This window comes from Cygnus atratus, chromosome 2, assembly GCF_013377495.2.
Source record: "Cygnus atratus isolate AKBS03 ecotype Queensland, Australia chromosome 2, CAtr_DNAZoo_HiC_assembly, whole genome shotgun sequence".
In the NCBI taxonomy this organism is placed as follows: Eukaryota; Metazoa; Chordata; class Aves; order Anseriformes; family Anatidae; genus Cygnus; species Cygnus atratus.
The window spans coordinates 123,530,766-123,556,510 of record NC_066363.1 but is presented as its reverse complement, the minus strand read 5'-3'; the positions used below and the strand labels follow the sequence as shown (position 1 = coordinate 123,556,510).

The window sequence follows — 25,745 nt, the reverse complement described above, 5'->3', positions numbered from 1 at the left end:
TGCTTATAATAAAGCAAGAAGATGAGCATTTGAAATCATTTCAATTGTAATGGTGAACTGAAAATACACAAGAAGTAAAATACAGCACAGTAAGGCAAATTGCAGGTGTTGTTTTAGCTTTGCGTAGTTGTGTGTAATAATGTGTGTATGATTTTATATATAATGTGAATGTATGCTTTTTTGTGCATTATAAAGGAGAGACATCAATATGAGCTTTATTAGTAAAAATGAAGAAACTATTTATTGCAAGTAATAGGAAAAGGTTTGCAAAAAATGTAGAGGGGTAAAAGGAAGGTTTCGTCTTTGATATTTTGGTTGTTGATTTATTTGTATGTGCATATGCACAGACATACATTTCTCAAGTCTTCAGTGGTCTTTATAACAAACCATGAAGTGTCTGCTGTATGATTCACTTTCCTATGGAAAATCAATATGCTGTTCAGAGGAAGAATATGATGCGCTGAGCAGTGCCCAGTTGTTGGGATGCAGAGTGACCGGGGCTCAGCATCTGAAGGCAACATAAAGAAGTGGAGGAATAGTTGTTCTATAAGAACTTTGCTATATGAGTTTTGATCTTGATATCTGATTCCCACTGCCTTCCAGATGACTTTCCAGTGGGGCATGCACCACCACATCCTGGGCTCTGACTTCCACCTAGAGGAAATCTGAGCTTGCAGGCCAGACAGGAGCTCCTGTGGGTTTCAGCAGGTCAAGAGAGCCTTCTTGTTATGGGCCCAAGCCAAAAAAGGGTCATTTTTTACACTTAGATAGAAACCATCCCAGATTCATGGATCAGGAGTATGACATGAAGCTTGCTCTTTTCTTTTTATGGTCAGTATGTGGCCTGGCCCCAGGCATGGGTCATTATGGCTTGAACTAGCAGAGCTGTAGCAACACTCATCGTTGTGAGAAGAGTGAATGTTTCACGCATTACCCCGTGGCAGTCAGTTCCATCAGAAGTTCAGCATCAGCAGCAAACAGTCCAGAGGTAGCTACATTTCACTTCTTTTTCCTTACAAAGGCACTTAGGGCCCAAGTCATAGAGCAAAAACTCTTCAAGCTACCCAAACATCAAATCATATGAAAATAAAAGCATCACCCTTAACAACAACAAATCCACATTTGAACATTTAGATCCAAAATCTGTCAATAGCTACATGCTTAATTCTAAAGTGCAGTTTAAATTAAGCATTCACTTATGTTCTGCAGGGTTTGGAGCCGTATATTGCACAATGCTTAAATTTGTTGCTGGCATGTTAAGACTGCAATATTCTAATGTACGTGTCCCGAATTGTATAATACTACTGAGCACCCTTTCCAATTTCCTTAATGCTGTGAGTCATTCGGCTTCTGGGCATTAGTTAAGTTGTTACATAGATGATTTCCCTCATAATTGTAGACAGTTTTGCTGCCTTGTTTTTCTCTTTTTCTTTGGCAAACAGCATTGTTTCACTAGTGTTAATTGAGTTGCCTGTTGCTATTACAAGTTTAGTCAGCTGTGAAGTTGCACTTAGGTTTGTTATTACCGTGCACTTGCTTATATGAAATGCAGCCTATTAATGACACCACAAAAATATCGCCACTGGGCCCAATCCTGGGAGATAATCCACTTTTCCGTGCTGCTTTACATTTCCATTCGTTTTAATGGCAGTTCAGGCTGTTTCTTTACTTTTATGTGTAATTTCCCTTGTCCATCGCTGCCTGTTCCTTCTAGATACTTCACTCAGTATTTTCCACTGTTGACTAAATTCTGGTTTCTGTTCAGGAGCTGTCATTGTAACTTCTGGTCTCTGATTTCCCCTTCGATGCAATAGTTGAACGTTGAGGTGTACAGGAATGGAGGTCAGAGGTGTGACACTTCTGATTTACCATAGAACAGCTTTCTAGAACAATACCCATCTTCAAGCATCGAAACATCTGACCTGTAGCCCACCTTGGTCACTGCAATTGACATAGTAGCTCCATTTTTTTTTCCCTTTTCGATCTGATTGGTGTTGCAGTGGACTTGTTGTGGAGTTAATAGCTATCATGGCAATTTTTATTTTCTAAATGAAACAATGCCCCCTGGTGCTCTAGGATTCAAGAGGTCTGATTTTACAGACAAAACAAAAATAAAACCAAATAAAATCTTTTCAGGCAGATACTTCCTGTGCCTAAATCTGCCAGCTACCACTCAGATGCTGTCACTGTCATTCACAGGGTTAGGGGAAGAACTCTGTCAGCACTGAGCAACACAGATAAGCACTGATAACAAAGGTAAGGAGAGCAATACGGAATAGAACCACACTTGAAAAGAGACACACGTTGGTTAGGCAGAGTAAAAGCAAATTAGAAGAGAAAAGATTAAAAAGAGAAAAAATTAGAAGAGAAAATAAAATGAAAGGGTCAAGACAAGAAACAGTCTAATCAAAGGAACAGTCAGAGAAAAGTAAAAATTAAAGCTATCTGCTTAATGAAATGTAAAATCCAGATAGTTATGGAGAAGAAGCAATAATATCAAAAAATTGAAGTACTTTTTACTAAAAAGATAGATTTTAATAAAGGTATTAATGAGGAAAAGGACAAAGAGGGTAAGTGTGAAAAATACACAAGAGAACATTAAAAATGGCAAATCTAAAAAGGAAGAGAAAACAGAAGGTGTATAGTAAGAGCATGGATACTACAGAAATTGGGGGAAATAAATGTAGTTTGGTATTTTCTGTGTGCTAACAGCGTAGATTATTAATGCAGAAGTGGAAATCAAAGTCCCTCTGGAGTAAAAATATAAGCAAGCTGATAACGAAACAGTTGATCTCCCTTCAGTTTAGCCTGTCACCAGCAGCTTTTTTTTTTTTTTTAATTAAGATGCTAAATTACCAAACTATTCCTGGTGGGCAGGGCACACATGTGGACCAGCAGAATGCTGCACGCCTTGTCTGTGAACAACAAATTCGTGTGCGGCGTGACTTCGTGGAGCCCCACAGCCGAGGGGAGCCTCGGCTTTGTAAGACCGATCAATAGAGCACAGGCTGACATGGATCACCACTTCTGCTAGAACACGGGACTGCGAGCACTCCCAGAGCTAGCTGCAAAACCCAAACAGACAGAAAGACGAAGGCAGGAGAAAGGCAAAGGAAGCCACCCCATTGCTGCAGCCACAGGACTCGCCAACAAGCTGCGGTCTCATTTATTTTCAGTTGCAGACAAGGATAAAATAGCACAGCTCAGAAGCAGGGATGTCTGAAAATGGCTTTAAGGTAGCTTTATGTTCCCACAGTCCTGGAGCGGCAATGAGTCAGTCAAGTCCCTCGCTGTAACTTAGAATAGCCTGAAGGCTGCTCTAAATCATTCTGGCTGCCAGTGACCCTCTCGCAGCAGCGAGGAGCTGCTGGGGCACAGCGAAGTCTTGGCTGCACTTCTCTGCCCTCGGCCGTGTCCGGGGAGGGGGCAGGAGGACTAAGAGAAGGGACTGCAATGCCTCTTCTGCTGGAAGATGCTGCTTGTGCTGTGACTGGCAGATGTCCAGTGCCTGGTGGTGGCAGCTGATGTCCCGGAGGGAGCTGATCCCAGCACGGGCGGGAGCAGCTCCGAGGCTGTGTGAAGGCCAGGTGCGGTTGCAGTTTTTTGTTACAAGGATTTACAAATCTGCTTTTCAAAGGCAATTTATGGAGGAGAATTCTTCAGTCGACATACAGTCCCCTTTCCCTGGGAATGTCATCGTGATCCTGACTGTGGTATTGGTCCTGCTCCTGTGCATGTTGGCAAGCACTCATATTCTGCGACCATAGTCTGCTTTGTTAGCGTACCAATACTAACCTGATACTACTAACTTACCCAGTATTATTTGGCCTAGCAATAGCAATGTATAAATTAATGCTGCTATGTGGATTCATACCACTGGGTCTGTACATATGTTTATTTATTTATTTATTTTCCTGCTCTTATAGACTAGATGCGCAACCCAGATCAATAGAAGAACCCAAGGTAATGCCAAATACCAGCAATATTTTTTGTTCAATTATCCTAACTCCAGATATTTCCGTTTGGATTAGGACGGTGTGGTACTGTTCTCAGTCACCTGTGAGGTGACCTGACATCTGATGGAAGCTACACTTAAGAGCGTGATGCATTTCCAAACTCTTCTGTAAATTTCCCACTCTCGTTACTTCTATGTGAGTGAAATGGTTCTGGCTTAGAAGAAGATGCTGCAGCTTGCCAAACCAAAGATCATACATTCTGAGATCTTCCCTTTCTCCCACTAAACAGCGAGCAGCCCAACCTTATCAGCGGGTAGCTATCAGAACTAGGTGCTATCAAACTGGTTAGTAACAGTTGGCAGTGGAGCATGCTCTTAGAGGAGATCCTGAGGCAGAGGAAAAAATATTACCCCTTTTAAGAATTCCTTTAAAGCACTTCCCAAAATTTTGCTTTCAGTCAGCTAGGTATTCCATGGTGTACAACCCAAGAAGACCACTTGTTTTTGAACCGAGCAAGACCACTTTGTTTTATAAGTAGTAGACATCACCTGTCTTGCATCTCTCGGCAGTTATACAGAGAAATGTGTTTAGCCTGCATATCTAGTGCAAAGGATATAGCTTAAAATTTCAGATGTATATTAATAAATGTAAAAGGAGGTACATTCCTTGCTGACTAAGTCTCAGTGAAGGCAAAGACAGAGGGTTTTTTCCCAGTCTGAGGTCACAGACATTCAACCATTCACAGCCTCTAATTATTGAGGGAAAAGGATGTGACCCTTTCACCAGCAAATGGTAAAAGAGTGGTAATTTGTAACCAGAGGTGCAGTGTGCAAGTTAGGGAACACAGATGCTATAATCCATATTAAAAAAAAAAAAAAGGAACTCTGTTGATGCTATAGCTTATAAAGTCTTTTTCTGATAATTTAGAATAAAAGTTTTCAAAGGAAAGAAGAAAAATCTATGTTTAACACTGGTTGACACAGTCAGCAACTGAAGACTAGCTCTTCAGGGTGCAAATTTGTGCAGTTTAGTGGATGCCAGGAGAGCAGTGTCAGCCTCTGTCCTGAGGACACCGGCACCGTCTGCAGGAATCCCTCGCACAGAGGCAGAGAAGCTCCTTGGAAAGGGCTCTGTGCTCTCCTGCCAGCAGCTGCAGCTGCGAGTTCGTCAGCACAGGCACCAGTACCGAAGCTCTGGTGCTGTCAGATGAGACATGTAACCTCTGTCTGTTGCCTTTAATCACAACTGAGGGGAAAACTGTTTCATGTTATCTTCGAGCCTGAAAACTGCGAGCATCCCAAAATACTGAAGGTGGTCTGATTCCATGGAGCTTGCCTGCTGCTGTCTGCACTGTGGCCTTTTTAGGTGACACAGATTACAGCAATTAATGCGGGCATCTGGGAGATTGTTCAAGTCCAGCATGTCTCCATCCAAACACAGAGGCATTCCTACAATAGCAAGCATTTCATCCCATCCACAGCGTTGTCGCAAAAACACCTGTCAGTTCACCAGGTTGAGCAGTCACTGCAGCTAGTTCTGGTTCACAAAACAGAGGAACATTTACGGTAGCTTGGAGGATGTGGTGAAAGCTGCTTATTTTCTGTGTTCCCAGCTAATGCATATGTCACTACGGGAGAATACTTCCAGAAAGCATTCTTTCGTGCAGGAGAGCCCACTGAGCAGGTATCTGATTTAACAGGATGGAGCTGAAACCATGTCTTTGTATGCAAGCAGTTTGGATTGTTTTACATCTTACTTTTTTTCCTTGAGATTGATGGTTCAGCCTATCCTTTATTTGTTTGAGATAGTTTACAATCTGGTGGCTTCTTCTCACATATTTTAGTCAGGCGTATTATGTATCATTGTTGCTTTATGCTTTCTATGGCTGGGAATTCATTTTTCACACAGTATCTTCATTTAATTAAATAATACAATCACATGTGCATTTTGCATGAATAGGAAGAATCTGTTTTAATTTAGCCCGTACATATTTTGCCATCTTGGGTTTTTCAGTTAAAATTCCCAAGTTTTTTGTTTTAGCATAACAATAGTCATATTCATTGCTTCTTACATTATAACAAAAGCACTCAGATGTCAGTTCGTAGATTGACATAATCGGCTTTGTCTTTTAATTAGAAAAGAGAATAAAGCTGTTTAGGGGTGTCAATGAAATGACAGATGTATCATTAACAGAAGGCTACAGAATGGTGCAAATGCTTGGAATTGAAATGTTAAAAATTGTTACTGATAACCTTTCATTTCTAATTTTCATTTTCTTAGGATTTTTTTTCTAATTGAAAAATAATAAAGGCAAATGTGCATAATACAGCATATAAATGGAACAGTTATTGGTAAAGAATAACACCAGTTAAGACTCAAGTTTATAACCAAAGTATTTAAAAGTCTTTTTTTCCTGTAGCTAGGGAAACCTGTTACTCAGGATTTGGCCATGCCTTTGAATGCACTCCTCAGCATCCCTGTAATGCCACCATTTTTTATGAGCAACAGGACAGGGTGTACATTTTAATATGAAATTTGGGACCGACCCCATACCAGACTTCACAGTGCAGCACATGACATGAAATCTTCCCTGTTAGTCTGAATAGCCAAGCTAGTATTGACTTCAGTGAGTTCACATTTTGCGCATTTCTCCATCTGTTTACAATGCTGTTGATATCCACCCTATGATACAATGGAAGTCTATTGGACATGTATGACATAGCAGCTTTCAGTTGGAGCAAATCAAAATTGTAGAACCTGACCAGATTTCAAATATACAAGTCCTGGGACAATGGGAAGGGCATGCTTCTGGACACAGGCGTACAGATGGAAATAAGATTGCAAGCAGCATCTATGCTGCACCTGAGGTGGCTGATCCCAGCAGAGTCTGATGTGCAGGGCTTTCACAAGACCCAGTACCTCATATAAGCCTTACTGGCAACCTGAGCTGGTGGAGTTTCAGACTGCCTACAGATCCCAGCTGTCTTCTAGGGAGAAATCTGGGCCGTTTAGTCCATCCAGCAACAGCCATACGGCAAAATTCAAGGGTGCACATGGGCTACCTGCCAGGTCAAGTAGCAAGCCATGCAGGAGAGGACCCTTGGGTGTACTGTAAGCCATTGCCCACAGCCATGGCCTTCTGCACCAGCTGAGTGCCCAGTCCTGGCAGTGGTTCAGCAAGGACAAAGACGAATGGGTGAGCAACCTGGCCAGAGTCCCAGGTTTGCGTCTGTTTCTGCACAGTAATGTAAACATGGACAAAATATCCTGAATCTTTTTCTCTGACTGCATTCATTTTCTTTTCATTAGAACCTCTAACTCTTATTGTCTCCCCAGTGGAAATGTTTTAAATTTCTAAGACTCGTGAAGCTTTGAGACTGTAAAGAATTTTGCGTTCCGTGTGTAGACCGCCTCACCTACTGTTTGGCATTCAGCAGTTGGATAATGTGGGGTTTAAAAACAGGTGTGACGGTGCTCAGTTGGAAGAGCTGTTTACAAAACATTGAATGTTTCTTAAATGAAATTTGTAATTTTCAAATTCAGGCTTTTACTCAATGGAAAATGGAAATTACTGTTACCTGCCAGGTGTGCCACTGAGTTTAGAGGCGGGGGGGTGAACTTAATTAGAAATTGACTGAAGTCACAGTGTTTGAATTAAAAAATAGATTTCAGTTGGAAATTTTACAATGTTGAAAGTTGTTTGATGGTGCTTTTTTAAATCATTTTCATGCTAAGTGGACTAGGAAGCGCAGAAGTGTGTTTAGATGTGGTGTTTTGGTTCCATCTCTTCAAGTACAGATGACTGCAAAATTAGGCTCTTTGTATTTCAAATCTAAATCTGAATGAAATCAAGATCTATCCTATACTCTTGAACCAGAGTAGGAAATGATGAAATAGGGTAGTATTTGTATTTCCAAAAAAAAAGAAAAGTCATTTTTCAGTAAATCAAAGACAGTAAAATCTTGGACTCCTCAAAAAGATGATGCTTTTATAAAATGAATATTATTTTCTGGAGGAAAGAACTTAGGAAAATAATGAAACAAGTATTAATTTGCAATTGTAATGCCTCTGATTAGTCCCCAACCCAAGTTGACATTTGCTCAATTTAATTTAAAAAATTGAGAATTGTGTTTGTATTTTCTACTCCCTGTTTCACAGCAGAGGGATTTAAAACATGTTCAGACCTATGATGTCCCAGTTATCATTGCATCTTACAATCTCCAATTAATAATATTTTAGCTTTCCGTGACTGCAGAACGAAAATGCATTCCTGATTTACCTAAAATTGGAATTAGCTCGGTTACCTAAAACTGATGAGGATGTCGTACATTCCAGAGAACGCTAACAAACACAAAGCCATTAACTTCATTTAGATTTAACCCTTATGCCCTTGAACACAATAGAGTTTACATAAATATTTAAGAAGGGCAGATGCAGACCAATTAAAGGAATATATTTCCCAAGCATCAAACCATTGTTTTCAGGCAATACACCGAAGCTCCTAAATTAATACACATTAAATCTGTTACGGGCTCAGCAGAGTTTGAGGCTCAGGAGAGGGAAAAGCAGATGAGGACACCCCAGGGGGAGGTCGGGGGGAGGCTGTCTGTGAGCAGCACAATCCATCGCCCAGCTTGCAGGGTGTCTGCACGGGCTGCGGCTGCCCGCAGGCTGCCCCAAAAATCCCCGGGAGGAGGAGAGGGCACAAGCATCCCTCTGGTCGGTCTTTCCAGGAGCAGGGAAAGTCTGTGAGCACACTGAGCAGGCTGCAGCTGCCTTCATTCTGGTGCTTGCTAAGTAAAATCGAGGAGCAGCTGTTTGGTGGGAAATATTTTTAAGGTCTTTTTTTTTTTTTATGTTTAAAAATAAAAATGTTTTTAGATATTTTAGAATCTCCCCCATGATGAGAGGTCTAGTTTCAGGCTAGTCCTACCCAGGAATGTTTAGTGAAAGACTGCACTTCATATCCACTCGGATCAGACTAGATGCTGAATGAGGCTGCTGTTACAGAGTGTGCGGCGTGAATAATAGAAGGGTGCTTCTCATATGCACAGCGGTGTGAAAGGTGTCACTGCCCAGCCCAAGGAAAATAAATTTGGAAATAATCAGGTTTGTTGCCCCCTAATTGTGGCAGCTTGTTAAGGCAGGATCAGGATTTATCAGGCTATGAACTATGAGAAAGTGTGGCTTGCCAAAGACTAATGTAGGCAGGGGCAGAGCCATAGCATAGTTTAGGGAAAGAGAAGATGGAAAGAAAGGATTCAAGGGAAATGGAAAACGGAGTAGGGAATATTCAGAAGAGGGATTTGAGGAAAGAGCATAGAAGCATGTCTATGAACAAGGAAGGAGACATTACAACTAGTGAGGAGCAAAAGAGTGCAGATTACAACATGCTTTCTGCTGAAATAAATTGCCTATATTCTGTGCTGAGAGAAGTAGAAGCTAAAGTTGTGGAGGGCAGGGAGAGAGGCAAAAGAAAAAAAATAAAGCTGGGATTTCAAGCATAGCATCAGTTCAGATGGAGAAATGGAGATGTTAATCTAGGCTGGTGGCAGAAGGAGACGAAGCGGGAGAGAATGAATTTGTAATGGAAAGTTAGGTTTCAAGACTGTTTCTCCTAACATGCAATAGATTTTTAAAAGAAGAAGGAAAAGGTCAAAAACAGGAATCTGGAAAGTGAGTATATATAATCCTATAACAAGGAAGAAGACATAAGCTTTTGATATTGTGTTCATCTTAAAAACAACAAGGTTTTTGAAACATTCACCTGAGTACTGTATTCAGTTGCTGTTTTCATCTGATGTATGCATTAGTGACAGGAGTAGTCACCTTCTCTCAGTGCTTCATCCCAACTTAGAGTTGTATTTACAAATAAGTGGACTAAGCAAGGTATCTGGGACATTTTTGTATTTATTCAACTCTTCAGACTTTGGAATTTTTCAGTACATTTTTTGAGCAAAATGTGTGTGTCCTGACTGTTAATTTTTTAATAAGGTTCATGAAATGTCTGACATCTGAAACTCTAGGAGGAGAGGTGGGAAATTGCTTTTAGATTGCTATTGTACTTCCAGTTGGGGAATGCATGGGCGTAATTGTGGAAGTCATGAAATTGTTAATTAAAGACTTCATAGCTGTGTTGCATCTTTTTTAAACATTAAATGTGTTTTTTGTTTTTTGTTTTTTGTTTTTTAATTCATATAAAGCTATGCACATGCAGATTTTAAGACAGAGCAAGTGGCCCTGTTTCTCTACATAATTACCTAGATAAATCAGGAGTTGGCTGCTGGTATTTGCAAATCATTTATGTGGCAGACAGAGCAAGTGAGAGACCAATGTTCTGCAGTGTTCCTTTGGTGACCTGGAGTGGTATATAATATACTCTGTTCAAAAGGGCAGATGTAGTCACTCTGCCACCTAAGTGAGCATCTCTAATCTATCTGTGGTTAGTAAAGAGCAATATTTTGAAAAAAGCCTTTTCACGCCTTTTCTCTCTGTTGATTATAGAGAACTTCAAGATGTCCGGCTTAACCAAGAAACCAGACTTTTGGACAGCTCACTTACGTGAAATAAAGCCTATATTTTCATTACCTGCTTTGTTCTAATGAACATCCTTCATTATTTAGCATTCCTACACTTTCAGGGAAAATAATAGTTGATTTTTACATATTTTTTTTTTTTACTTCTGAAATTCTATATTCTCTGCTCAAAGAAAATACAGTTGATGCACACAGAAGATGCAACATCGTTGTATAATATTCTCTTCACTTTCCTTGTTAACATGGCTTTTTAAACGTGATGATGTCCCACCACTGTTTCTGAGATTGCCTGAATTTATTTGTTTGCTTTTTATTACGTAAGGAATGATTTCTGCATGTTTGAATATATTTCTGTGTGGAGTGCTGACATTCTTATCCACACTTCACTTGTCATTTCTAGGCCAGACGGTTAATATGATTTCCTACTATGAGCTACTTACTGTGTACAGTTTTAACATGTGTTGCAGTAAGGCAATGTATTAAAGTGCAGAAATGGATTATGGAAGAGATGGATATCAGACGAGAGTTGTTGGGTTGTCTTGGGTGAAGTCAATCAGCGTGCAGTGTAAATATGTTCCTGACAGTGGTAAAGGGAAATACTGGTGGAGTTCATATTCTGGTCCAGTCCTTCTCGCATGAATACAGGGAAAAAAAAGCATTTTATGTTACTGGATAATATTAAAAGAAAAGGGGCCTGCAAAGGAGGGATTAGTGTTTCAAATGGCAAACTGGAAAAAAACAGAGGACTAACCAGCAGCATCTGGACAGGACCAGGATCTTTTGTCTGGGAAAAGGCTGAGGTCTGTAATGGTTCTGAAGCTGCTTTTTTCTCATCACCGTTGTGATATTGCACAGAAAGCTGAGGTTGTGCCGGGATGCAGAGTCGGGCGCATCACCCACAAGATGTACAAGGTAATCGCTGTGCAGTGCTCAGTGCATGGCGCTGCGCTTCCAGGGGGATATGGGCTAACTTCAGGAAGAGGGGAGTGGTGTGAGTACACAGAGGTCTAGAAAACCCTTGTGAGGAAGTACTGGAAGAACCTGGGGTTGCTTAACCCGAAAAAGACTAAAAGAGGACGTGATAAGTACCTTTGAATATATAAAGTTCCCCTGCAGAAGTAAAGGGGATCATTTATTCTCTTATCCTTTGTAGACAGAATGAGAAGTAGAAGGTGTGAAGTGCAGCATGAAGATAAAGGTTAGACATGAGGAGAAATTTTCTGATAAGGACAGATTGCTTGGGGAGACTGGAGACTCCATTGCTATCTTCAAGAGCAGCATAAGGGAATAAGAGAGGTGTTGGCATGAAGTAGCCTACCTGGAATATCAGGCACAGAGTGAGTAACCTCTCAGTATCCCCTCCTATACTATTTTTATTTGATTACAGTTAAACTATGAAAGGAAAATACCCAGACTGGGCAAGTGATCCCAAATGTAAGACATGATAAAATAACCATGAGCTGCTCTTATTGACTTCACCCAGAGCAAAGACAACATAGCATTTCAGAGAAGGGGCCATAAGCACTGAATTTGTATTAACTTCCAATATCACTGAATTATTGTTGCATTGACTGAGTCTCTTCCATGAGTATGTTCTGGCTGTTACAAAATTTCACATTACCTTTTGTGCAGAAACCTTCTGGGAATTTTAAATCTCTGATATACCTAAGCCGAAAGCTTTTTTTTGTGGTCCGTTTTTCCGTTTTTAAATTTTTCCGTTTTTTTCCGTTTTTAAATTTTTCAGAGTGCTTTCTCAAAATGATATTTTCCTACCTTTTGGGTTTTTAGGCAATGCCCCAGCCAGTCACTACAAGTAATGGTTGAGTTTTTGGATGTGCCCTTCAACACAAAAGTTTGAGGAGGTGATACGTGCAATGTAAACCTACAGGTGCTAAGATAATGTAGCTAAAAAAAATTAAAAAATTTAAAAAAAAAAGTTCCTAGACAGCAGTATTTCAGAGCTACTGAATGAATTGTTGAGTACAGGTATTTTTTGGATATTCAGGGATGACCCAAATGGAATTAATAGAAGAGAGGAAAAAATGGTAGGTGAATAGGTTCTTGTGATGAAGGGTTTACTACAGAAGTTAGAGTTCTTAACAACAAAAAGCTTGTATACTTTTACAGAAGAAATGCATTTTTGTTGAAAATCCCATAAGTTTTTAACAAAAGTACTTTCAATATAAGTATTGCATTTTTTGTGGGGGAGCCTTAATAAATATTAACTGGTTGGTTGGTTTGTTCTCGTCAACATTTCTCCTAGGTTGTCTCACATCACCATTATAATGTGTCCTTGCCATATGCTCTTTTTGAAAGAGCAAATAAACTTTTCTCTCTTTGGTGTGCTCAGAGGTGTATTTCCTGGGTCTAGACATTGCTTTTTAACTTTTTTTTGCCTGAAATTTTGAACACACCATTTGCGTCATCAGTGGATGGAAAAGAGGAGGTTGTCAGCACTGCAAAGTCAGTTTACCTTGGTGAAGGTATAGGCAGCGGCGGTGAACTTTTCATTTCCATGTGTGAAGAGACATCTTCTTCACTGAGTCAGTCCTCGTGTGCATCTCTCTGCCAAGACATGGCCTGATGAATCCATTTGCTCTATGTAAGCCTCCAAATAGTGGTCGGATAGGAGCAACAGCTGGTCCTCACCTCTGCAGGAAGCGTTCAAGCTGGGAATTCAAAGGTAGAAGACTGTATATTACTAAAGCTCTCATCTGTCTAATTCTGCACGGAATACTTTTTAATATTGCACGTATTCAACCTGGAAAACTAAGAGTGCCAGGGGATCACTGAGGCAAATAATTTCGATGGGGTATTTAAAGCATACTTAATTTTATAAGTATAAAAAAATTTTGTTGTGGACAAATGTCTGAAAGAAAATGTAAAATGTTCTGGTTTTTTGTTTTGTTTTGTCCTTGTGGATTCAAACACCTAATGCTGTGAAAAGGTTTGGGAGAAACTAACTGCTAAATTAAAAAAAAAAAAAAAAAGAAGAAGAAGAAAGGAAAGAGAGGAAAAGAAAAGAAAAAAAGAAGGACTTGCTGGCTTTCTCCTGTCCTAAGTTTCCTGTGTCTCTCTTTCATAATACAACAAGACACTCCAGACACCACATTTCTGGGGATTACCTTTGTTGGGGTTGAAGCCTTTGGCCTCATTCTTTTCCTCACAGTTAGAGTGCTCATAAGCCCCTGGAAAGACACTGTCTGTCATGTCTTATTGCTTAAATATTGTGATCGAGCCTGTGAATAATCTCAGACTGCTCTGACATGTTCATAATAGCTTTTGTTCTACTCCTGTATCCACACATTTCCATTCCCTGAAGTCCCTCAGCGTGGTCTGCTCCAGCGTCGACGTGGGATGTGGTGGTTTGACCAAAAGTGATATGGAGAAATGAGACCAATGCCTTTAATTTTTGTGTTTGGTAATGGTGGTTTAGAAAGTACAAATGGCCCCTCTGCGGCAAGTGATACAGATAGACTTTGCTGGGCTCTTTTTCTCCCAAGCTTGGGGTTTCTTTCACCCGCTGGTGTGAGTTGCTCAGAAGCGGCCGGCGGAGCCAGCGGTGCCCTGCGGAGTGACATTTTCGTGTGTGGCTTTTTCGGTCGTTCTTTGTGCAGCAGAGGCTGTGCTCACACCAGATGCCAATCATACACCACCAGTGGATTTGCAAGATTATAGGACAGGAAAAAAGATGAAGGTTAAGCACAGGGCACAATAGAGATTACTTATGGTAATGAATTGTATAATTTTTCTAGACAGATCTGGATTAATGTTTATCCCAGGCAAGAGATTACTGTATGTCTGATTCTAGTTGTAAACAGACATTATTAAACAGAAGGTTTATGTTCATGAAATGCGACTATGGGTGTTAAAGCACTTATGATTTATTATGTGCAAAGAGAAAAATTAACCTGTTCATCTGCTATAGTACTAGATGTGCTGTAGATTTTTGCATAACTTGGAAGGCATCTGCTCCTTTGGAATACAAATAACGAGTGAAATGGGAAAGATTCTCTTCTTGTTTACACTGATCCAATGCCCTGCACTGCAGAGGAGTGGTGTAACCAGCAAAAGGATAGGATTGTGTGCTTTTATAAAGCAATAATTTTTCCATTAGAGATAAATGTTGGCAAAGTCTGTTTGCTTGTGGATCTTTAGGGTTTTTACTTTACAATAATAAAAAAAAATAATCTACATTGACATTCACAGAGCCTCACAAATGTTGACCTGATTTGGGTTTCCCAAATAATTCCTTTTTACTAATGGAAAACAACATTTAGAAAACTTTGAAATAAAATAAATAAAGTAAAAAATATTTATATTTTTTATCTATTTTTTCACATAATTTATGTTGCAGCACATTTTTCATTTGGTTTACTGCATCACTGCTGCTTAGCATAAAGGAGACGTAGATACAACAATCACATTTTTTAATACTGCCTTACCTTAGTAACTAAACAGTCACACCTGAATCAGTGACTTAAATGTTTTAGGTGAGCTCAGAAATTCCTGTTAAAGAAACTGTAAACAAACTCCAAAACTTTACTTCTTTTTCATTACTTGCTAACAAGGATGTATCTTTTCAGCGTGAAAGGAAAGAAAAATTACAGATATCAATAATCTATTCATTCATTGTATTTACAGACTGTATTTGTAGCCAGAAGACTTTTTGCATAAAGTTATTTGAAATTATCCATTTACCCATAGTGGATGATACAACTGCATTGGTTTCCCTCCACTTTTTAATTGATCTGCCTACTTATAGATTGCATTGGATATGTTGCTGATGCTTTATTTGTAAAATTTGCTCATATTAAGTCTTACTGATTTTAAAGAGATTTCTCAGTGAAGTGTAGATATTCCTGTATATATGTAAAAACAACCCAACATGAAAAGAATGACAACAACAAAATTAAGGAACATGCAGCAAATATTATGAGATGCTGAGTGTGTTAAGTGAATTAGGTTTTAAGCAGTTAAACTAGATCTGAGTACCATTATATATGGGATAGTCAGGTGGGAAGTTCTCAGTGCTTGAATTTAAAAAGTTGGAAACTTAAATTGCCATCAAAACACTTCATACTGCTTTTTTTTTTTTTATATTTCTTAGATATTTACATTTGATGCACGCATTACATTTGATACAAAAAATCAATACCATGAGAAAACAGTAAGTTTAACATTTGTCGTATCTTGTCTAATTACGGGATTTTATAAAGGCTGTGAAGTGTGAGCCCTGAGGTAAAGCTTATAAGAAACTAAGGGGAAGAGTTTGTGTGGGCTTCATTGGTGGGTCATACCGACAGCTGTAAAAGCAGCATAGTGCAGGTAGTGCAGTCCAGCACAAAGTTTTGAGCGCTGGCAGACTGCAGGTGAGAGGTTTTCGGAAAGCCCAGCTGAGGTGAGCATTACTGCCTAAAGCTTTGTGCAGTGAAGCGTGGTATTTCAGGGGGCAAGAAAGCCTCGGCTGCGCTCTTTTCTTCACTGTGTGTTGGTCTATGAGTCATTAAGATCTCCATCTTCCAAAGAGAAGCAAAGATGGAGATGAAGACAGGTCTCTGTTATCAGCCTGCTGTGGGTCGCGAGTCGAACGGGTGCTGCGTTTCCCTCTGGAAGGCACAGAGCTGTGCCACGGTGTTCACCGGTGCTCAGCTTATTGCTGCTGAGCTGAACACGTCTGCAGCGAACGGTGACCCTCACGTCTTCGCGATAGCAAAACGTCTCCCTGATGTGATCCCACGGACTCGGAGCATTAAGTTAATTTTCCCCTGGATCTCTGAGCTGCGTCCTCTTTACCCGGCGGAAAGCTGGTGAAGAATACAGCTTTTGACCGACTGACAGAACACGGAGAGTGAAATTAGATGCATTAAATTAGAATATGACAAAAAGCCTATCTAAATATTTGTCACAGGGCTACGTACGGGGTGTCGCGTCCAGCCCAGGAAGTGAAAGGAGGCCGCTGGTGGGACTGTGTAGTCTGGGGGGAAAAACTGGTAAATCATCCAGATTCATTACAGGCTTTGAGGGGATAATTAAGGGTATTGAGTGGGCTGTTAGACTTTCAGGGCTGGTGATCCCTCTCGTGTAATCTCAGATTAGTTCTTGTCTTGTCTTCACCTAACGTAGAATTAACCAGTACAAAGTTTGCTGCACCACACAAGTAAATAATGGTGTTACTTGCCCGTGGGAGGACATAAAACATGTTGGCTTATGCGACGTGCACCTTCCCCACAATCAAGAAATCATCACAAAACAAACAAACAAAAACCTCAAACCCTCAAAACCCAAAGAACCAAGAAAGCCAGTGCAAACACATAGGCTGTGAAATTTTCTAATTTGTACTAGAATGTTTGCAATGTTTATTTTCCAGTTAACAAAATGATTTTCTTGAAAACCAACATTTGTAATTAGTGGCCAGTTAAACAGAAAGAGCTCAAGATGTGCAACTTGGTGTGGCCACATCTGTTCATCTTTAAACTAAATTTGTTCCAACTTTTTTGCGGTAAGAGAGCAAATCACTGGCTTATAATTTCCTCCACAGAAAGTTTTAATTAGAAAAAAATAAAAAAATAAATTCAGCATATCGCATTTACCTTTTTATTATTATTTTTTAATTTCTATTTGAGCAGTTCAAGGAGGAATGTGCCTATGATAGGGTTAATCCAGCTACATAAAAATCCATGCTGTGTATGATAGTAGTAAAGCTTGTGATCCCTTGATCTTTGATTAGATCCGAGCTAGTAAATATCTTGTGTTTAATCAGAATGAGTTGTTCTGCATGTAGTATAAGTCACCTTCACAGATGGGATGTAGCATCAGAGTTGTTCGTGAATATTTGTTTTAATCCTTTCCAGAGCAAGCATGCTTTATGTTTCTTTGTTGTAAATCAGATTCAAGCAACTAAAGACCAGCACGAAGGAAAGACGTTTACTTGCAGTTAGGAATAGGACAGTGTGAAAGGGACAGGAATAGGACCTTTTTTTCCTTTGTAAAGAAAAATATAACTTGCTAGAATCTTGAAAGGTATTTTATACTATTCCACGAACATAACTAACACACACCATGGCTGCTTTTTCAGACTGGGTTAAAAACATGATTATCTAGAATTTAATCTTAAACTGTTCATACATATTTCTGGCTTAGCAGACTGTAAACATACAAAGACTAAGAGTTATTACGGTAAATGTTTGGCCTCTATTATCTTTATGTTAAAGGTATTTAGTTAGAACGGTAGCTGTTTTGTGTGCTGGTAAATGGAAATTCTTAAAACCTTATCTGTAAAGCTAATCATTTTGTGTGGTATGTCAGCGTCCTATTTACCTAAATCTGTCATAATTGCCTTCTGATACATCTTCCTTTGACATGCAAAATATTGAAAATGAGAGGACTCTTCGCTGTGAGATTTTCTACAGAATGTAATTTTTCTGTGTTCATAACTTTATGGTAATAACTGGACGACCTGTAGTTAAATGCATCTCAATTTCTCCCTCTTATTTTTCATAATCACCACACAGAGCCTTCTGTGCTCAGAGGTGTGATTAGATTTAACCTGCCGTCATATCTGAAGAACTTTCTGTACAACATATTATACATTGTAAGAATTATATGCATAGATGGTAGGTCTAAGTGTAATATATAAATAGATATAAAGATGAGTTGCTCTCATGCCAAAGCTAATTCCTGATTTTTTTTTTTATGTTTTTAACAGGAAGACTGGAGAGCCCCCACTAATAAATGGCTGGATTCCTTACCTTGGGAAGGCTTTGATTTTTAGAAAAGATGCTTACAAATTCTTACTGGATCAGCAAAAGAAACTTGGAGATATTTTCACTGTACATATTGCTGGTGAGCAGTATTTTAGTACTTCTCTTGATTTTTTCCATCAGTGAAGTTAAATATTAATTCAGATGTTTAATTTAGAATCTTACTTAAGCAAAAACATGTCTGCATACCATAGGACACAATACATTAAATTCAAATGTTTTATATACATAATAAGTATCCACAAGATTTAGTTATGGTTATGTGTATTTATATACAGCTATAGGTATATATGCGTATCAACAGAATTTTTAGACGAGAAATGTATGAACATAGATTTTCCCAACACATATAAATGTGTATTGTTTTTTTTTTTTTCCTGAGGAAGGGAGAACTAACATCATCTTGACACTGCACAGAAAAATATCAGATTAAATTTAGAAAACACTTAAGAAAAAAAGTGCAGAATATGTTCTCACACGTTTTACAACTGGTTGACAGGAACACAAGGGAATGAATGACACATTGACTCAGTGATACAATCAGGACTGGAACACAGAAACTTCCTGTTGCCAGCCTTTTATTCTGATCATGTTTGCTGAAAATAACAATATAATAAAGTATGATATAACCTTGCTGCTTTCTGTATTTATAGCTGTTTTACTACGCTAGCTCAAATACAGACATTTGAGTGATTTCACATATACACTTAAATGTACCAGAAAAACACAGAATGAAACTGGAATCTTGAATGAAACCTAAATATATAAATTTACATATCTATATATATACTTTTTACTAAAATCATTTTAAGATCAAGTATTTTCCTTTGTTCAGAAAAAGACAAACTCCTATTAGTAGGTAGATGTTATGGATCTTTTGCCCCTCTACATGCTGATATCCTTGTTCAAATGATGAATTTTATAGTTGCATCAATAATTACTTTACAGTTAAGTCTACCTCATTTTTAGCTATTCCTGTATTTTTAGAGAGTTTCAAATAAAAATGTAAAATGTAAAGTTTGCTTGTTAATTTTGTGGCAGTGATTTTAGCTTTATTTTTCCATATAAATATTGTTTTGCAATACAAATAATTTTTTTCTTCAAAAGTCTATTAATTAAATTACAAGCAGTATGTTTAATTAAGATTTTTTTTTTCTTCCTGTTACCTAAAAATATATTCTTTTGTCCTTTGGAAGGGCATTTTACTGCTATTAAATGTATTTTTTATTATCATTCATTCTTTTTTTATTATTATTCCTTTGGAAATTGGTGTGTTTCATCTTGAAGTGAGTTTAACACATCTGCAACTCTAACTTTAATTGAAATACTCTTTTTTATTGTTAATGTATACTCACATGATAATGAGTGAGTACAATAATGGCTTCTTGCAAGTAAAATTAATAATAATAATTCAAAGACTTACCATAGTGCATTCATGAAAGCAGATACAATCATACTTCAGAATCCTTAATTTGTTTAACCAAATAGTTATTTCTCTTTCCCCTTTTTATTGTTTTATATGACTGTATTTAGAGATTTGTGTCTTTAAGCAATCTGTGAGTGTAATTTAGTTTAATGAATTTCTGTTTGCATAATAAACAGAATTCCATTTCAACTCATCTCCCTGTGTTTAGGTATTTTTCGAAAGCTTTCATGTATACAGGTTAAGGTAAACAGAGTGAGTTACGGATATTGTTTCAGCCTTATACAAGGAAATCTTTGGTTTCGTGAATTTGTTGTATTGGAGATACTACCTCAAGTTTTCTTTTTTCAGTGTAAACATACTGACCATCAAGTCTTCACTGAGAAACAGCTTGTCAGCCACAACTCGAAAAAGAAGATGCAGCTAGTTGGTAGCTCATATCCTGTCCTGATTCCAAGACATGCAGGCTTTCTGTGTGTCTTAGTGATTTGACAAAGATGATGTTTGTATGTTCAGCAAACATAACGTAGCCGGCTGTATACGTACTATCATTACTTTAGCCCCCTGGTGAGTGACTACAGGTTCTGTCAACAAATCCTATCAATATGTATTGTTCTAATTATTGGTTCTCAAACTAGTTCATTTGGAAAATGTGGAACGATGCTTGGAGTTTCTGGCATTGCCCCGTACCGGTAATGCGATTTTGCTGATTGTACTTTCCCATGTGATGAGCAAATGATTGTCATCCCTAAAAGTCGCAAGGGACATGGATGTCATCTTAATAAAGAAATTAAAAAGCACATCTTTCTATGAGAAACAATGTAAATTCCTGACCTGTCGCAGAAAATAGTTCTCTAATTGGTTTTGTGTGGTGGTGCAGCAGAATCGTTTTCCCCAAACGTCATACTGGCGAAGCACTACTGTACATCATTGTCAGCAGTTCAGCAGAATCTTCCTAATAAGAGGACGATTACGTAAATGCAATAGTCTTCAAAAAAGAAAGAGAGAGAGAGAGAAAAGAAAAGAAGGAAGGGAAGACAGAAAGAGAGAGATACTGAGTCTGTTGTTTTTAGATGACAGTACGTCCCAGCCCAAGCTTTCTGCTTGCTAAGGATCAGCCGGGTAGGCAGACAGCTAGGTAAGAACATAAAGAACTTGAAGCAGTTTTCTCACAGTTTCTTGGGATTAAACTTTGTCTCCTTTTGATGATACATTATTAGAAATGATACTGAGCATTGCAACGCTGTCTATGAGACTAAATCAAATTCTGATAAAGTAATCTGTCTTCCGGTGTTTTTGCTAAGCACATTTGGCCTTTTATAATTGTGCTAACAAGTCATTCTTTTCTTTTACATCATGACACACCTACAGTAAAATACCACATTTTTCTGTCTTAGGCAAAAGGTAATTTCCATGAACCCCTTACAAAGCTGAAGTCTGCTGCAAGCATTACTGAAATAACATCCATCATTATATGTCATATGAAATGCTTGTCTTTCATCATTAGCATTAAAAAGCTCCAGAATGCATTATTAGAGTAATTTCTTAACTATCATACAAATACTGGCTTCTGTGCTCAGATTTACCAAAGTTGACAATTTTCATATTTTCCACATCAATCTTACTCTTCTAGGAGACTGTGTAAACTACAAGGAGATAACCATGCTATTTGCAGCATGGTTGTAACGCAAACTGAAGGATTGGACAAGGAATATAAATTCTCTGTATCCATATTAAAAAAACTCAGAGGGCTTTTTAGAGAAACAAGTATACATTTATTATTTTGACTTGTTTCTATTGTACTAAATAAAAAAGCCAAGTGACTTAAACTATTGGGATTTGGAGTGTGACGTTTCTGTATGTCTTGGGTTTTTTGTTTTGTTTTGTTTTTGTGTGTGTGTGTTAAAGGTATTTTTTTGCATTCTAACAAGGAAAGGCATTGTGCTTTCAGTGGTTTCTGTATAAATACATTAAATAGTTAAAGCTTACTGATTTGGAAAGCATGTGGCATTCCTCCACTTTTGGTTGATCTGACATTTACCTTTGCCAATACTCTGATGGAAACTCACAAGAATCAATATTTTGGTACTGTTTTAGAAAAGACTACTACAAGAGGTAATTCTTGGCATTAGCTGCAATGGAAAGGCATGGGAGGGGAGGGAGGGACTGCATTTTAAAATTCGGTATAGTAAGTGGAAACTTGAGGAAAGGTTTCCATTTGTTGGTATCAAACACCACCAGGAACAATAAGTGGGAAGAGACTTCAACAGCAACAATGAAATGATTTGAAAAGTGAAATTAATTGCAATATTGACACTCAAAACTTTAAAGTCATACCTTGAGGTCAGAACGTTTGTTAGGGTTTGGATGTTTGCTTTTAATTTCTCGAAGGTTGCTTAGGGTAGGGGAGATGTTGGGGCATGACTTTCTAATTTTGAGTCTGTTGCTGGGTGGAAGGCACCATGGTAAACCTGTGCGGCTACATCTGTGTGCAAGAATGATTGTAATTGCTAAAGGCTCCCATACCCACTCTTACAGCAATAACTTTCTAACTGCAGATTTTAGTCTTTAGATTTTAGTCTTTTTCTAATGAAGAGATCTAAAATTAGATCCTCTGTGAGGTACATAAACAAGCTGCCTTTGTTATTCGGGGGTTCCACTTTTCTGGCTAGAGACATTTAATAAATACAGTAACAAAAGTATATTTTTTTCTCATGTGTTTATACATATTGTTGACTCTCAGAGGAATGGTCTGGAGCCTGAATTGAATTCTACAAAATCAGTATTTTGGTATATACTTACTTTTTGCTACGAGGAACCTGATGAGAATAATAAAAATCAGGATCTGTGATGTTCTGTTTGTTAGAGATTTTCTCTTCCAAAGTGTGCTAGTGTGGAGAGAGTTTTGATTTAAAATTATTGCTAAAATAGTTTGTTTGTCTGAAAACCCATTTGCTGAAAATCTTTTCTTACTTAAAAATGATAAGAATTGATGTGCGTTTGCTAAGTGTCTGATTAAAGATCACAAAGAAACTCATATTTTGCATCAGAAATAAGCAGATGGTGGACAGATGGTTTAAATTAATATTAATTAAAAATCTTAACTTAAATTGTTTACCCTGTAAATGCAAAGTTAGGAAGCCAGCTTTCGTCTTTAGGGTTAATAACACTCCCAGTTTATTTATTAAAAATCACTCCAATGGGCATTCTTTCCAAGCTTTGATCACAAAGATGGTGGCCTCAATAAGAGCATGCAAGTGCGTGAAAGCTGGAGCAAGAGGAGTGCAAACAGAGCAGCTCTAAGGCTGAGCAAAGACATGGGGAGGTCCCACAGAGGTTGGGGCTAAAAATTCCTGTGCGGTTTGGGAAGGAAGAAATGGTCAGGAAAGAGGAGTGGGAATTGAGGATCTTTTTGTCAAGCCGGTGTCTTGTTCTTTAAAAATTGGTTTATACCTATGGTTTATTACGTTACAGTGAAGCAAACTACAAGTGCCTCAGAAACCTTCACACTGTTGACCAAATTGGGGGTCAAATTCTCAATTTATCCCATCTTTCCTCACTGTTTTCACTGGGATTGCAGTGGATGTAAACAGGATGAAAATTACATGCAAAGAAAGTCCAGAACACACCCATCTTTACCACAGAGCAGTGTGTGTATATACAAGTCAGGATACGGAATAACTATGATAATTCAAATATCACTATATGGTAACCATGGATACTTGTTGACATTTTTAGTGGTAGTGACTACTTTATCTCAGGACATCTGTCACAGAGCCAAATTTGGTCCTCAGTTAAGCATGTAGTGTTCCCATTAAAATCAAAGGAGATTTGTCCCTTTAGTGAGACAGAATTAGACTATAAGTGTGGTAAGCTTTGATATTTTCTGGGTTTATGTCTAGGATATTTCACAGAGAATGTGTACATTTTAATGGGTACTTTTTTCCCTAATGCACCTGTCCCTACAAGCTAAGAATTAGGAGCTCTAAATTTAGACTTAACATGGGAATCATCCATAAAGAGTTAAGATTTAATTGGGCTTTGGGAGTATTAGCATTTTGATTCATGACAGTTCACCAAAATACTCTTCTTTATTAGTTGACTTTATGCTTGGGGGAAAATTTCAGATTTTTTTCTGGCATAGACAACTTGAAAAAGATGTCAAAAGCTGCAATTCTGTACCTTAGTACAACTGGAGGTCCTGCTGTGGTCTCTCCTTAATACCTCAGGAAGACGGAAAGTTGTCCGTGCACTCTGACACAATGTCTTATAAAGCCAGGACAGTGTGTGCCCCAAAATGGCAACCATTTTAAGAATAAGAGCCTCCTTCACTGTAAGCTAGGGCTTCAAAATCAAATCCTGTTGTGGTCATTTTACTGGTACTAAACAAATTCTTAACAAAAAGTTAGACGAAACTTCAGAGGAGAAAAAAAAAAAACAGATGGGGCTTTAAATATTGGGGTTTGGCAGTGTGCAATTAAGGCTGTAACCAGCAGATTTTGAGTCTTGGTGTCGTCTCCTTGAAGAAAAGCTGCCTAGGTAACACATTTTCTACTCCAGCCCCCCTCATCCACTTCTTCCATTCAGGTGAAATGTGTTTCTCCCTCACTGCTATTAAAAAAAAAAAAAAGCATTTTTAAATGCTGCTATGACTCCACATATTTCATGAATTATAGCAGTGTAGTAAATTACTTATTCCAGGGTGCCACAGTTACAGGTCACACCCTACCGTTGCCAAAACCAGTACATCAGTCTACATCGAAAAGGCTTCATGCTGATTTTAGAAGTGCTGTGAGAGTATACACTGGTGAAATCTGCATCCTGACAAAGAGAATCAGTATTCTTTCTTTTCTGAAGCTAAATACAATTTATCTTCCTTTTTTGCTTTGCAGATCTCTTCACAGGCTTTTGGTTTGGGAATTTTCTTTGTGCTCTTCTTCCAGACATTGGCGGTGCTTATTTTCAGTTACTACCTCTGAAAGTGTCACCAGATTATAAAACCCCATGTGTCTCTATTTTTTTCTTCTATTCAGGCAGATACATTACCTTTATCATGGACCCGTTTCAATATGTTTACGTCATCCGAAATAGCAAGCAACTTGAGTTCCATGAATTTGCTAATAAGATGGCTTCCAAAACTTTTGACTACCCAGCCTTGTCGAAAGCAAAATTCCCTGATCTCAAGGAAAACCTGCACAGAATCTACCAGTATCTACAAGGCAAGCCTTTGGACATAATTTCTGACCACATGATGAAAAATCTCCAGGATATATTTGAATGGAAATGCTCGCAAGCAACAGATTGGGAAACAGAAAAAATGTACAAATTCTGCTGCTCTGTAATGTTTGAAGCCAGTTTTGTAACACTGTATGGAAGAGTTCCTGCTGCAGATGGCCACAAAGTTATTAGTGAAATCAGAGACAAATTTATCAAGTTTGATGCCAGCTTTCCCTATTTAGCTGCAAACATACCAATTGAGTTGCTAGGAGCTACCAAGAAGGTTCGAAAGGAGCTTATACATCATTTTTTACTTCAGAACATGACAAAATGGCTGGGAGGGTCAAAAGTGGTCCAAGCCAGACAAGATATATTTGAGAAATATGAGCTGCTTGGAGATTATGACAAAGCAGGTAGGAAACTTATGAATGATTGCTTGTCTAAAATAAAATAATTTACTATAGACCTTTGAAATAAAAAGGCAAAATGGCGACCTTGAAATTTTTTTATGTTCTTTCTAATTGGCTAATGATAAAATGTTTTACTCTGAAACAACCCTCTATGATAATTGATTTTTTTTTTTTTTGTGCTGAGGTGGTAAAACAAGATACTTAATGGTGATAATGAGAAAGATTATAACTGAGCTGCATTTACTCCCCTTATTCCCCCCACCCCCCCGACATTACATTTCAAACTATTCTCATTAAGCAGAAAATTAGACTTCAGAAGCCTATTGGTCCTCATTAGCATTCACTGATCCTTGGCTGGGTCTGTGTCCTAACATCTTTTAATTAGCACACTGCAAATCTAATCAGTGTAATAAACGCTATTAATCTTCCTTTTCACTTAT

General features: G+C 38.3%; 1 protein-coding gene across 9 annotated transcripts in view; it reads left to right on the top strand.

Annotated features, from left to right (window-relative positions):
* LOC118259705 (cytochrome P450 7B1) overlaps positions 1–25,745 on the top strand; it is a 123,916-nt gene that overhangs the window by 82,705 nt on the left and 15,466 nt on the right. For 3 of the 9 annotated variants that reach the window (XM_035569470.2, XM_050708706.1, XM_035569466.2), the window contains exons 2-3: positions 18,201–18,337; positions 24,712–25,308. In XM_035569470.2, the coding sequence (XP_035425363.1) occupies positions 18,201–18,337; positions 24,712–25,308 (734 nt within the window). Of the gene's footprint in view, positions 1–3,926; positions 3,964–5,568; positions 5,640–15,602; positions 15,663–18,200; positions 18,338–20,029; positions 20,246–24,711; positions 25,309–25,745 lie in introns of those variants that run through there. The other 6 variants (XM_050708705.1, XM_035569465.2, XM_035569473.2 and 3 more) reach the window with 5 other exon arrangements.